This window comes from Elephantulus edwardii, unplaced genomic scaffold (assembly GCF_000299155.1).
Source record: "Elephantulus edwardii isolate Elephantulus edwardi_28Jun2011 unplaced genomic scaffold, EleEdw1.0 scaffold00067, whole genome shotgun sequence".
NCBI classification, from domain to species: domain Eukaryota; kingdom Metazoa; phylum Chordata; class Mammalia; order Macroscelidea; family Macroscelididae; genus Elephantulus; species Elephantulus edwardii.
The window spans coordinates 4,341,588-4,356,941 of record NW_006399817.1 but is presented as its reverse complement, the minus strand read 5'-3'; the positions used below and the strand labels follow the sequence as shown (position 1 = coordinate 4,356,941).

The window sequence follows — 15,354 nt, the reverse complement described above, 5'->3', positions numbered from 1 at the left end:
TTCACTGACAGCCAGTGAAGAAGATAAATTTTGGTTTTGATTCAGCAGGCATTGAATCTCCCACCCTGACTCCCCACTATGTATATGGACAATAAATACACCTCATTTTGTTTACATTTAAACTTAAAGGTTATGAATACTGATGGCACTGGGAGAAGAGTACTTGTAGAAGACAAAATTCCTCACATATTTGGATTTACTTTGTTGGGAGACTATGTTTACTGGACTGACTGGCAGAGACGGAGCATTGAAAGAGTACACAAACGAAGTGCCGAGAGAGAAATCATCATAGATCAGCTGCCTGACCTTATGGGTCTCAAAGCCACAAATGTTCATCGAATCATTGGTAAGTAATTCCAGAAACTCTCTTAGAGCTGGAAGCCAGGAAGAGCAAAAAAATTGAGATAATCTGCATGCATGGTGTGAAATAATTTAGTAAATGGCTGCATAATTAATACATTGAAGGGTATTCTGAATCTCTCTTAGGGGTAAACAAAAAATTGTATGAATCTGAAAATCATCTGTTCACCTTTTTACTGGTTAGGGTATTTTAAAAGTTTCTGTAGTCCTGTAGTTTCTGAGTCCAAATTTCTGTTGAAAAAAATCTACAAATAGAGTTGAAAAGAGAAAGTTGATATTTCCTTTATTAAAATCAGTCCTATTATGTGAATAAAGTTATTTTAGCATTGTTTTCTTATATTCTCGTTGATTTTACGACACTATCCTCTCTCGTTAATCATAGCTTTATTACCTGTGGTTTTATTTTTCCTATTGTGAGATTTGAACTGAGCTCTAAATTTGTGAGTGGACATACTCTTAGGTCTTTAAATGAAATGTTTGGCTCTTTTATTACCATATTTTTATAATACAAATAAATCACTTCTGTGTATTAACACAGCTTAATAGAAGAATACTGCTTAATAAAACCTTCTAAGACTCACTGGGACATTCTGGTGGCCGCGTGGTAAGAAGGTGCATAGCAATCCCAAAGGTACATGGCTCAAATCCACCAGTAGCTCTGTGGGAGAACATGGGTAGTCTCCTCCCATGCAATTTACTAGCTTTGAAAACTGCTAGATTACTACTTACTGATTACTAAATAATCAATATTTGTCTATTTATGTGAACTGAATAATATAAATATTTATATTTATAACTATCAATAAAATATCAATGTTGATATGTAAATTGAGGTATAGTAGTCAGCTGTGGATAGATTCTGACTTGACAGACCGACAACAATACTCATTGACTTAATAATAACAATAATAATGTATTTATACTTATGTATCAGCAAGTTATCTGCTGTTTTGTTGATCTCTGTGGTAGTTTTTCAACAAAAATAAAAGAGGAAGAAACATTTCCAGACTAACAAACCAATACTCTCAGCTGTTTTTTTCTGTCATTATTATAAATGTATTTTCATAAACATTTTGCCAATTCAACTTGTTACTGGTACAAAGTTTATTGATAGAGGTTCCATTACTTAATTGTGCATTCCTAAGCAATGACGCTTTTCTGTCTTCTCAATCAAAATCTAGTGCTCCATTTACAATATCCTTCACCTTCTTCTCCTCTCCAGCCAGCCCCAGTTTACAGCTGTAGTTGGGTGCAGTTATGCTTAATCTAAAATTAAAATATGTTCATTTTATCAATGTGTGTGTCCTCTGCCCTTTAAAAATTAATTCATCTTCTAGGTTCTAACCCGTGTGCTGAAGAAAATGGGGGATGCAGCCATCTTTGTCTCTATAGACCTCAGGGTCTGCGTTGTGCCTGCCCCATTGGCTTTGAACTCATCAGTGATATGAAGACCTGTATCGTCCCAGAGGCTTTCCTTTTGTTTTCTCGGAGAGCAGATATCAGACGAATATCCTTGGAGACTAACAATAATAACGTGGCTATTCCTCTCACTGGTGTCAAAGAAGCTTCCGCTTTGGATTTTGATGTGACTGACAATCGAATTTACTGGACTGATATATCTCTTAAGGTTAGCAAAGGAATTAGAACATTGAAACTGAAATGAAGGTGGGAGGGGAGATGGCACTGTTGTTTGTAGAATTTTTTTAATCTCTGTGATCTACCTTTTTATTTGATGGGCATAATTCAACATAAAGAAAACTTTAATGGAAAGACATACTCAGTAATTTATTTTAATCCAAGGTACATCACTAAATCTACAAGATACAAGCTTCCTTTTACTTGTTCTAATTGATGTTTCCATCATAACTAAATAAGCAGTTGTATTCTTTGCATTTAGTGCCTATAGAGACTTGGTGTTCTGTTTTAAACAAAATTTTAGAGCCTTTCTTTCTCTCATGGAAAAAGTGTGAACCTTTCAGTTAGTAGCCAGGTGATTTTAGATACTGCATAATGAGGACTTTATGACAAATTTCATTTTTCCTAGAATGAATTTTGAGAAACAATTGTAAAGTAGAAAATCTAGAGAATAATCTTTCCTTCTTCCAGATTGTTTTGGGCTTGTTAACTTGAGTAAATGTAATACTTCACAGCAGAATACTTGGGAGCCAGAGTTTGACTCCTGGTAAATGTTTAATGAAATGAGTGAAAAAATGAATTAAAGAAATCTCTTCCTGAAGTACCTTAGTTTGAAAATACAGTCCATGCTTATCTTAAAGGGATGATGTAGAGATTAATAAGAAAAAATCCATATATACAAGTACTGAGTTTAGAGAAGTGCTTAATAAGAAGTATGAGCTATTATTAGTTTGAAATGCGATTATTTTAAAATATTCAGAGATTTGGTATTAGAGTAAATGATAATGTTTTAAAAGGTGAAAAATTTTGAGACAATGTCAGATTGACCCATTGACTTGGAATACTCTGCTTTCAGAAAGCGGATGATCAGTCAAAAGTTTACAGCTTTTTGACCATATTTTTTTTAAATAACTAATCTCTGAGAGTTACAAATTTGTATTCACCAACTGGCAGTAAAACTTGAACTTATACATTATTTATTAGAACCCAGAATAGCATAAGAAAGTGACATCCTCCCTCCTCCAATCTGTGGTTATAAAATACTTGATTTATTAAGAAACTGTATGTCTCTTGACCTACTCACCATCTCCCCTATTCAGTACAAAGCAAGGCCAAAACTTCTTTATGGATAATATTTTATGTTTAAACTGTGTAACTTAATTGTTAATCTTGGTTTTGCAGACCATCAGCAGAGCCTTTATGAATGGCAGTGCACTGGAACACGTGGTAGAATTTGGCTTAGATTATCCAGAAGGCATGGCAGTAGATTGGCTTGGGAAGAACTTATACTGGGCAGACACGGGAACAAATCGTATTGAAGTGTCAAAGTTGGATGGACAACACCGACAAGTTTTGGTTTGGAAAGATCTAGATAGTCCTAGAGCTCTTGCATTGGACCCTGCTGAAGGGTAAATAGCTTGTGTTTTTATTTCTTTTAAACTGGTATATTGAGAAACTTGGCTTCATTAAAACGTTGTCTTCTTGATACCTTAAGATAACTGACAACTAAATGATAGGCTTTATTTTAAAAACATTAATTTGGACTTTCATTGATTTTAAAAGTCTGTAATTATTTACCAGACTTTACTCTTACCATTATTACTGAATTAATACTGAATGAGGAAGGAATAGTGAAAAAGATCAGTAATCAATGATTACTAATCAATACTTATATATTTACTGAACAACTCTTTTTAAAGCCATTATCAAGTGAAAATTTGTATACACTCCTCCTACTTTATTATAACGCATTCCAAATGTGTCATAATAAATCATGGACATATACTTGCTATGAATTAATTGTATTAAATTTCTATTTTTTAATATTCATGAAGTAAAAAAGGATAATTAGTTTATTACTATAAATTATAAAGTTTTTATTAATAACATGACATACTTATCAAAGTGTACATAATTAGGAAATTCAGCATGTTTTGAAGGCTAGCAGCTATGATAACTGAAATTTAAGAAAAATTTCATTTTAAAGAGCAAAACCCCAAATTATAAACAATGTTTACCATTACAGTAATTGAAAATAATTTTATTGAAATCACCACATTAATGTGTCCAGTTAGAAGGCCGTATCAAAGTCAGCTTCCCTGAATGTTGGGGCCGTAGAGAGGTTCTGGTAATTGTGAAATTTTTCTCACAGTTGAAACAACTCATGGGGGTATAAACATGCCTGCCAACCAATAAATAAATTCAAAGAAAGCCTGAGATAAGCTTTAATTTTTTCAGAAAAGCATGTTTATACATTGTTATTAAGTTAGCTGACAGACTTCTGAGTAAATGTCTGTCCTAAGGTATTCAAGTTGGCATATGGAATACTTTCTTACCTAATATATAGTATCTCTAAGCTAGAACATTATGCTAAAAAAAAATCCTCATTGCTATCAAGTCAGTACCCTCTACTAGCTGATGTTCTAGCAGATTTTTGGAGGCTGGAAAATGCATGGCAGGAGATTTCCTCATCTTTTCTGTTAGAGCCACTGGTGGTTTCAAACTGCCAAAGCAGCACCACCTTTGGGGTTAGCTGGGTAACTCCCCATGCACTATCCCACTTGAGCTTCCAGAACTTTACTTGTTTAGTTGAAAGGCCATTTTACTGTGAATTAAGGTTCTAACTTGCTAATATGTTTAGCTCTAATACATTAAAGAAAATCATTCACATTTCTGTCAGTGCTTTAACTGTCTTGTAGGGCTACTCTAATGTTAAGAGTGAGATACTAGTATAAGTAAAATAAAAGCAAAACAATTTTCTAAAATTTAACAGCATTTGTAGTTACAGTGTTCCCTACCTAGGTGACACATACCAAAAAGTAATTCTCTACTCTTACACATATAATGTATTCTGTTGAACTGTTCAGTCTATTGTATTTTCATACTTCGCTTGACTTTTGTTAAAAGCTCACTGTTTATTTTTGTCTCTTATGACTTGTCTGTGGAAAAAGTTGATTACTTAAGTTGAAGGAAGAGTTAAGACTATCAATTTTAAAACTCTATTTACTTGGATTGGGGAATACATAAAGGGTTCCCCCCTCCAAAAGTAAACTAGATGTTGAGACCAGACCTTCAACCCCTTTGCTTTCTTAAATATTCGTTTTATAAGTACAAGTACAGTAATAAGGAAACTTTTGGTTTATTTCCAGTTCTTAGGGTTTGGAAGGAACACATTCATTGGAAAGACTAAGGAAAGCTGACTCACTTCCTTTTTGGGATATAAGAAAAAAAATAGTTGAGAGTGCCAAAATAATGGAAAAAAAGTCTACACTTGATTTTTCTTTCACCAATTTCTTTATATGGCTTATATTTTTTTAAATTTAGTTAGTTACTAATTTTTATAAAGTTATATATTTATTGTTTTGAATTCAGATTTATGTATTGGACTGAATGGGGTGGAAAACCTAAAATAGATAGAGCTGCTATGGATGGAAGTGAACGTACTACATTAGTTCCAAACGTGGGACGGGCAAACGGCCTAACGATTGATTATGCTAAAAGAAGGCTTTATTGGACGGACCTAGATACCAACTTAATAGAATCTTCAAATATGCTGGGTAAGCTAGACTTAAAAATCCAAACATGTTTTTGTTTTTTATAAAAATTCGTAACTCTTACTCCTTATTGATTTGATCCTAACAATAAAAGTTCATATAACAGCCTAGATTCTTCCCCTAGCTCTTGTTTTTTTATAGTTAATAATATACCAAATACTTTGATTCACAACTCTGTTTTGTAACGATTTTATTAGTTTGGGTTAATGAAATTAATAACTCTTGTTAATTCTTAATGTTATCTTTTTTTGTACTAGTAAAAGTATACACACATCCATTGTTTTATGGAAGGAAGAAAACAGTTATTGGCTTCTATGTAGAAAAAATACTGCAGTAAAAATGGGCTATTTGCAGGAGTTTAAATAAACCCACTGATTTATAGCAGAAATATAAGCTTGACAGCAGATGGATTGATTTCAGAGAACTAGTCTGGCTTTACCATTGCTTTTAAATAAATTATTCCCCCTCCTTTTTTAAAAAAGTTGCTTGCAAATATGTTTTCCATATTTAAAAATGTTTTTGCTTTGTTTTTGCCAATAAGACTCTTGTATTCTCACCATGTATCATCCCTCTGCTTCTCCCTGTCTGCTGCCTTTCTGAAAATAGGTCTCAATCGTGAAGTTATAGCCGATGATTTACCTCATCCATTTGGCTTAACTCAGTACCAGGATTACATCTACTGGACAGACTGGAGCCGACGCAGCATTGAGCGTGCCAACAAAACCAGTGGCCAAAACCGCACCATTATCCAGGGCCATTTGGATTATGTGATGGACATCCTCGTCTTTCACTCTTCTCGGCAGGCAGGATGGAATGAGTGTGCCTCTAGCAATGGGCACTGCTCCCATCTCTGCTTGGCTGTGCCAGTTGGAGGTTTTGTTTGTGGATGCCCAGCTCACTACTCTCTTAATACTGACAACAGAACTTGTAGTGGTAAGCTATATTTCCCTCCAAAGTAAGCTAGAATAAGAAAAACACCAGCATTTTATACACACTGTAGGTCATAGTCTTAATTAGCATAAAAGGTTGTAGAAAACACAACAAAGCAATGCATAAAAATTTTTTAAAAAACATAAAAAACAAAGTTGTAGAAGTACAAAATTGATTTATGTTTAACAAAAGAAGGTTAAGGGAATGAAGAATCTAAGTTTTTGTTACTTGCTTAGTGAGAACAACTGGTCTGAAAATCACCCTTCAGCATTAAACCATTTCATACCATAAACTTTACATAGTTTTATTGAAAAATTGAGTGTGTGTGTGTGTGTGTGTGTGTGTGTGCACGCGCACTTTTTTCATGATAATTCATATTTATTGTAAATAAAGGACAGAAACAGCAAAGTGAATGCCCAGGTTTTTCTACTGGGCTATGAAAAAGATCCTTTTATCCCAAAACACATCCTCCTTGTACATAGAATAAAGCAAAGGACAAAAAGGTAAGTGTATACAAAAGCCAGGTAGAGAAATGCATATGAGGGAAATTAGCCCAGAATAAAAAAATAGTCAGTAGACAGAAGAACTAGAGAGTAATGTTCTGAACAGAATAGGCAGTTGTTACTTATTCCAGCTATTTTACTAGATTGGATTTTTGCAACCAGTTATGAATCCAAAATTTAATTTTTTCAAAAGATTTTTTATTTGTTTTTTAATGAAAGTTTACAGAATACTTAGAATTTTGTTCTTTGTTGTACATCTTCCTCCCTACCCTGTCCCCACAGTTCATTTTCCTCTTTAACAAGATTCTTTCATTGTTGCACAGTTTTCTCCCTCCCACCTCATCCCCCACCCCCAATCCACTTTGCTATGCACCTCTTACTCTGGACTGTTGTCATACATATAATACCTAATTATATATTTCTTATAAACAGTTCTTTCCCTTATCAGTTCAAATGCAGTGCTCATTATTTATCCCCTTTTTTCTTAGTTTCTCACCAGCCCCCATGTGAGTCCTGTTTTATAACAGTGGTATTATGCAGTATTTGTCCTTTTGTGACTGAGATATTTTACTCAGCATAATGTCCTCCAGGGTCACCCATTTTGTATATTATTTTATAAGTTCCTTGATTTTCAGTGCTGCGTAATAGTCCATTGTGAAGGTACCACAGCATCTCTAGCCATTCAGTTGTTGCTGGGCACTTGGATTGCTTCCATCTCTTTGCTGTTGTGAACAACACAACAATAAACATGGGTGTGCATATATTTGTTTGGGTGGCAGTTCTGGTTTCTTTAGGGTATATTACCAATAGTGGGATTGTTGGGTCAGAATCCAAATTTTTTATGTATCAGAATCTCATGAATAAGTGTTGATAATAATTCACAGTAAAATAATTTAAAAAAACCTAGCATAATAGCAGATCACTAAATGTACCAAATGAAACACTGTTGACTTGAGGAAGCTTAGTGTTTTTAACTATGTTTGTATACTGACATGTTATTAAAGACACATGTCTTGGTGGATGGACAAGGAAAAAAATTATAGAATAAAGAAGGCAAAGGTTAAATCAGAAAGAATAGATTTTCGTGAGACAGAAGAAGTATAGTTCATTTGGGTTTTGATCAATCCCATAGCTAAACCTTCAGCTGGTTTTCAGAGGCAATTAATCACACAAGAGGAGATTGTCCATCCTCCTCCCTCAGAGCAGCTGGGGGGATTTGAACTGTATCCCTTTGAGATTGCAGCAAGGCTTCTACCCCCTAGGCCACCAGGGTAACAAAGTACAGTTTAGCAGCAGGCGATTTGAATGAGTATGTAAAATGTAAATAAAAAGTTTTTCATAAGAATTAGAGATTCAAAATTCTAAACATCTCCCAAGGTTTGTGGCATAAAGGTGGGCAGTCTCCTCCCATGTAGTTTGCTACCTCTGAAAGCTTACTGGAGGGTCAGCTATCAGTTGGTACATAACAGTAACAACATCTCAATTTTGGCATATTTATGAGTTAATTAAATGTATCTGTTAGGGAACTCTCTTTTGGCTCAGTGTTAAGGAACCACACTGCCAATACAGAGGTACCTGGTTTGAATCCATCAGCTGCTCTACAACAGAAAGATGGCAGTCTCCTGTCCTGTGATTAACTGCCTCTGAAAACCCATTCATTGGAGGGTCAGCTATGGGTTCTGACTCAAGGTAAACTACAACAATAAAGGTTAGCTTAATTTTTACTTGCTCTAAATTCCCAGTTATATACTGCTGTTACTTCTTCTCCTCATGGCAGTTGAGGTGGGATTTTCAGACGATGTAAATTAAGTGGGAGGAGATTGCCCATTTTTTCTCCTGTAGAGCTGCTGATGGATTCAAAGTGTTTGCATTTGGGTTGTTAGCACAACTCCCACCCAGCGGTCCTTTCAGTTATGTACAGAAAGCAAAAAAAAAATGTCTCTATCTATGAGAGTTGAATTCCTATTAGTACAAAGTGTAGTACTATTATTACTACTACCACCAACTACTCATATGCAAATTCAAGCTGAAGCTGAGGAAAATTAAACCAAATCCGAGGCAACCAAAATATGACTTTGAGTCTATCCCACCTGAATTTCAGAACCATCTCAGGAACAGATTTGAGGCTTTGAACACTAATGAACAAAGGCCAGATGAGTTGTGGGAGGATATCAAGGGTATCATCCAGGAAGAGTGCAAACGGTCATTGCAAAGACAGAAGAGGAAGAAAAGACCAAAATAGATGTCAGAAGAGACTCTGAAAATTGCACTGGAGCGCAGAGAAGCCAAAGCACAGAGAAGAATTCAAGATACTAAAGAGTTGAATAGAAGATTTCAAAAGGCAGCACAGGATGACAACCTTGGAGAGGGACATCATGCTTGGGAGTGTGGAGGGACAGTGCAGGAGAGGAAGGCCCTCTATGAGGTGGATTGATTCAGTGACTGGGATAATTGGGATGGGAGTGTCAGAGACTGTGCGATTGGCACAGGACAGAGCAGAGTTTAGGGCTGTTGTACATAGGGTCGCTATGAGTCGCAGGCGCCTCGACGGCACATAACAACAACCTGCTGATAATAATAGTCACTAATTGTTTTACTTTATATATGTTGTTATGTGCTGTCAAGTCACCTGTGATTCATAGCAACCTTATGTACAATAGCTTCTGAAGCCTGCTGTGTCCTGAGCCAGTCTCACTGACTCTGACACACCTACCCCCATTGTCCTAATTACTCTATCAGTCAATCTCATCCAGGGTCTTCCTCTCATGTGCTGTCCCTTCAAGCATGATATCCTTCTCCAAGGACTGGTCCCTCCTGGCCATGTGCCCAAAGTATATGAGACAGAGCTTCAGAATCCTAGCTTCCAAGGAGAAATTGGTTTCAAAATGCAGGTTATTGTATAAAGTATTGTAAAATAGCAACTTAATAAGAGAGGAAAGATCAGTGTAATTATTTTACAGTTGGTTAAACTTTCATTATAAAAAATCACAGTTATACAAAGTTAATGAAAAGTCCATACATAGATTCAATTTTGGCAGTTCTGCAAGGATAAGAAAAGATGGGGAGAAGGGTAAAAACGAATAGGTAAATTAATTGAGGGGAAAGACAGGTTGTTGATTAGACACTGTTGTTAATCAAATCAGTGGTATTTAACATTACATAACAAAATGTCTTTGATAGTATGAAAAGCCAGTATGATTTGTAAACCACTCAGATTAATGGGGAAGAATTTATGACTTAGTTAAGATGAGTAGATACTGAGATGACTGAAACTTAAAAAAAAAAATTTAGGTTTGTTTTGATCTTAGAAACTTGGTCTTCTGACACCTAAAACACATAATTAAGAACAAGTTATAGAAGAATAGAGTTATTCACTTGGTAGCATGATGTCTGTCTTCCCAAGTTGGGTTTATTGTAATCTTTTTGCAACTCAGAAGTGATTACAATTTGATCCACCCTGTACATGTTATGGTGCCATGAACATAATTAAAAGAAAATCCTGTTTTTAAGCAGGATTACGTCAACACATTTTAGAGGGCTGGCACAATTTAGCCTATAACATTCATAAAAATTAAGCCTCTTTGTAAATATTATCTTGTGGTTAAGAGAAAAATAGGATGGTGGCATTATCATTAAGTAAATTCATGACTGTATTGATAACCAGAGTAGTGATTAGTTTTCCTCTAAAGGTTTGATGGACTTGCCGTAAGGTTCAACCTGACTTCTGCATTATTTCCCTCTATTTTGTATGAAAGCTTAGAGATTGGTCAATCTTTGGGTGATACAGGACATAGAGCAGCTGTGTTTCAGATATACTTTTTCCTTTCTTTAAGCACCTACCACTTTCCTGCTCTTCAGTCAAAAGAGTGCTATCAACCGGATGGTGATTGATGAGCAGCAGAGCCCTGACATCATCCTTCCTATCCATAGCCTTCGAAATGTCCGGGCCATTGACTATGACCCACTAGATAAGCAACTCTATTGGATTGACTCAAGACAAAACATGATCCGAAAGGCACAAGAAGATGGCAGCCAGGTAATTCAGGGCCCAGATTAAAATATTCTTCTTTGTAGTAACTGGACTGTTCTATTTTATATATGTCTTGACTCACTTTTATGAATGGGGATTGTGGTAAAGGTAGAGGTGTCCAAATGAAATTCAGTACCTAGTATCTTTTTTCTTACTTAATATACTTTGTTTGAATAAGGAGTTTTGATGATATAAAAATGAAAATTATATTCACATAGCTAATTGTTGTTGTTGTTATGTGCCTTCGAGTCGTTTCCGACTCATAGCGACCCTATGCACAACAGCCCTAAACCCTGCTCTATCCTGCGCCAACTGCACCGCCTCTGATACACCCATCCCGATTACCTCAGTCACCGAATCAATTCATCTCATAGAGGGTCTTCCCCTCCTGCGCTGATACTCATACTAATTATTTTCTCACTGTCACTCACGTTGATTTGTAGGTTATGGGTTCTCCCTCTGGTTCCATGTGCATGGAGGGTTGGAAACTCTAAAGTAATTTTTTTCCACATTGTGAAGTCTGAGGCTGTAACTCACATAGGAGGAGAGCGCCAGTTTTTCTATTTTTTTTTTGAGCCTTTGGTGGATTTGAACTGCCAGACAGGCTCACCTTTGGGCTAACAGGACAAGTCCATACAAACTATGCTGTTAGATTTTCCTAAAATGAGCAAGACTTTGGTTCTAATTCCAGATTTGTTGTTCACTAGATTCTTACGGATATTTGATCTGAAAGAATATAAAGCACATAGACTAGTATCTCCTGCATACAAGGATCTCAGTAGAGAAATAATGTTACTAATTATAATTAAGGGAGTTCTGGTGGTCTAGTGGTAAGGAGTTGTGCTGCCAACTCGAAGGCACATGGCTAGAATCCACCAGCTGCTCCCTAGGAGAATGCTAGGCATTCTCTTCCTGTGCAGTCTGTGATCTCTGAAAAACTGCTAGAGGATCTGCTATGACTTGTTTCTGACTCGACAGTACTCAGTAACAATTGTCAATATTATTATTCTTAGAACCATAGGATAAGAAACGTCTAATTAAAATGTTAGTAAAATAAAAAAAAAACATCTAGTATGTGTTAGTTACCGTGGGTTCAGGGAATTTTTCCCACAAGATCCTGTTTGATCATTATTAGATGAGAATGAAAATATTAATCTTACCTACACTACATCCCAGTCATGATTCTGCCTATTCTTTTTTTGCTTGATATTTTATGGTCCAGCAATGTTAAATTGGCACTACTATAAAATATTTATTTATTGTTTTTTTAATAGCAGTGGTACAAAGGGTAGATTTTTAATTTCTTAAAGCGTAGGGGAAATTGGACTACTAAATCTTATCTTACAATATAGAGCACAGAAGTATTTATGCTTATTGAAGAATCATTAGGGGTAGTCAAAAAAGTATGTTGCAGATGACCATACAGGCCAAGACTAATGGACTGATAACTAGTACATAGATGATACAGCTGTGTATCTGTATGTGTGTGTAAAGCAAAGGACATGACAAATAAATGGGATAACTTCATTAAAGAGTATGTATGTTGCCTGGGCAATGAAATATAATTTATAAAATGGACAAAACTTCTATATACTTGATTTTGTAAATAGTGTTTTTTTAAATTGTGTATTTTATTCTAATGAGTGTGAAGATAAGAGAAAAAAGTGATTGATAAGTTTTTTGTATTTAATTAATTGCTCTTGTTTCTGAACAACAGAAACAGCTTTTCTTAAATCAAGGTTTCTGAACCTTTGCAATGTTAATGTTTTTATCTGGGTAATTGTTTTGTGGATTGTTGGATGTTTAGACCAATCCTTGGTCTCTCCCCACTAGATAATCAGTTGTGCTTCCAGGTTGAGTACAATAAAGAATGTCTCCAAATGTACCTAAATGCCCTCAAAGAGTCAAAGTCACCCTCATTTGAGAGTCTGTTGTAACTTGTAGTATTACTTAGGTTATGATCTAGCCTTCAGCTTTCAAGACACAGTTGCCATCATCTCATCTTTCTTCTACTCTACATCAAACTTAATGGAATATGTGAGATACATGTTAACTAAGAAACACAATTATTCCTAATAACGTGCATCAATAAGAAGTGTCCCTTGTTCCCTTCTTAGGCATGTGACCACATAAGTAATAAGCGGTGTGAATAATTACCTGGTTTGAAGTTTAATTTTCTATCTGTGTGCCTTTTTATTTCCCTAGGGCTTCACTGTGGTTGTGAGCTCTGTTCCCAATCAAAACCTGGAAATACAGCCCTATGACCTCAGCATTGATATTTATAGCCGGTATATCTACTGGACATGTGAGGCCACTAATGTCATTAATGTAACAAGATTAGATGGTCGGTCAATTGGAGTAGTGCTAAAAGGAGAACAGGACAAACCTCGAGCCATTGTGGTGAACCCAGAGAAGGGGTATGTTACTAAAATGACACCATATGCCTTGACATCTGAAAACTGCCTTAACTTTTCTTCTCAACCCATTATTAGGTTATCTTTAAGCTAATAACAAGCTAACGCTGTGCTCCAGTGAACAAACAACATCATATTCTCCATCCACTTTACCCCTACATTTTTATATATCCTTACTTAAAGTATCTCTAATTTCACTACCTAGAATTATCTTTATCAATATTGCTTTAGTTCTCAAATATACCCACATTTCTCGGACTTTCAGTTGCTATGTCGACTTCTCTTGAGTTTTCCTTGATCTGCCTCACGCATACCCAGACGTGATATCCTCCTCTCCTTAATACTCAGCATTCTGTATCTGTGTTTCGTTAGTTATATTAAGGTAAACTATCCAGTTTACCTTATACTTCTTTTTAGTTTTAAATTCTTTACTAAGTTTCAGATTCTTTTATGACAAGAATTACTCTTCTTTCATAGAATACAGAACTTAAGAGTGAATAAATACTCAATGTATATGGTACTTAATTTAGGAAAAGTAGCTTACTTCAGAGAGTTTTAGTAAATTGATAAAAATCCAGAAGTTAAGTATAAGAAAAATGTCTTTTTTGAAACAAATATTTTATGAAAGAATTTTATAAAGCATGGTTTCAAATCATTACTTTATGACTTGTTTCTAATTATAAAATGGGCTGTTTAGAAATTTTGTTTTTGTTATAGGATATGGACTTGATTATGACTCATACTGATCTTATTATGAACAATCTATCAGATCTACATTTCAAATCTGAAATGTAACCTATCCTGTGACATTGTTACCATATTTATTATGCAGGAACCTGTTGTTCTAGTCACTATTGTCAGTTCCTCTCTTTGAGGATCTGCCTCTCTTTCTTTTGACATTCCACCTATCCCAACATGCTGCCTTTTTCCAAGAACTAGCCACTTCTGACAACATGTCCAAAGTATGTGAGATGAAGTTTCACTGTCCTTGCCTCCAAGGAGTACCCTATTTGTACCACTTCTTATGACACATTTGTTTGATCTTTTGACAGTGTTTGGGATATTCAGTACTCTTCAACTTCACAACTCTTCGTTCTCTCGTTTTTATTCATTGTCCAGCATCCACCAGATGCCTAGGAAGCAGCTGAAAGATTGTGGCTTGGGTCAGTTCCACCTTAAACTGACATCCTTGTTCTATAGCACTTTTTAAACAGCACATTTTTCAGTGCAATACATCCTTACTGTGTTCTCATGGGTGCTAATTGTAGATCCAAGTAACATAAAAAAGTTGAAAACTTTAGTCTTTTCTCTTTCAAAGTGTTGCCTTTTGACTCATTGGTGAGGAATTTTGGGTTTTTTTCTTTTGTTCTTATTTTAAGAAGATAATAATCTAGTAAATGCATTAAGTGGCAGCTCTTTTTCTTTTTTCTTCTTGTGTACTGTTGAATCGGATCCTACTGGCACAGGAGGAGATTACCCCTCCTTCTCCAGCAGAACCTCTGGTGAATTTGAACTGCGTGCTTTCAGGATTGCAGCCCAGTTTGCCACTAGGCCACCAGAGCTCCCTGAATTTTGTTTTCTTGATGTTAGATTGTAACTCTTATAGAATGAAGGCTGTAGTCTTTGATATTCTGCAGCAAGTGTTTCAAGCTTTCATTACTTTCTGCAAGTAAGGAATTTAGAAAGGGGATCTTAAATTTTTTGCTCCTCTGTCTCTGGCTACTACTCTTACTATTTTTTTCTTAAAGCTTTGTTTTTATGGGGTTTTTAAAAATTTTTATTTGTTTGCTTGTTTGTTTTATTAATCTATTAGGGTTAGCTCCCTAAGAACCTCAGTCTGTATCCCCTTTGTTACTATTAACTGAAACAGTAAAAGTATCCAAAATGTGGTTTTAATATTTATGTTGTTGTTGTTGTTATGTGCCGTC

General features: G+C 35.4%; 1 protein-coding gene across 2 annotated transcripts in view; it reads left to right on the top strand.

The window, feature by feature from the left end:
- The window catches only part of LRP6 (low density lipoprotein receptor-related protein 6), a 207,224-nt gene that overhangs the window by 159,266 nt on the left and 32,604 nt on the right, over positions 1–15,354 (top strand). For both annotated transcript variants that reach the window (XM_006888411.1, XM_006888412.1), the window contains exons 8-14: positions 130–346; positions 1,698–1,987; positions 3,178–3,404; positions 5,368–5,552; positions 6,156–6,482; positions 10,816–11,018; positions 13,218–13,429. In XM_006888411.1, coding sequence (XP_006888473.1) covers positions 130–346; positions 1,698–1,987; positions 3,178–3,404; positions 5,368–5,552; positions 6,156–6,482; positions 10,816–11,018; positions 13,218–13,429 — 1,661 coding nt within the window. The remainder of the gene's footprint in view (positions 1–129; positions 347–1,697; positions 1,988–3,177; positions 3,405–5,367; positions 5,553–6,155; positions 6,483–10,815; positions 11,019–13,217; positions 13,430–15,354) is intronic.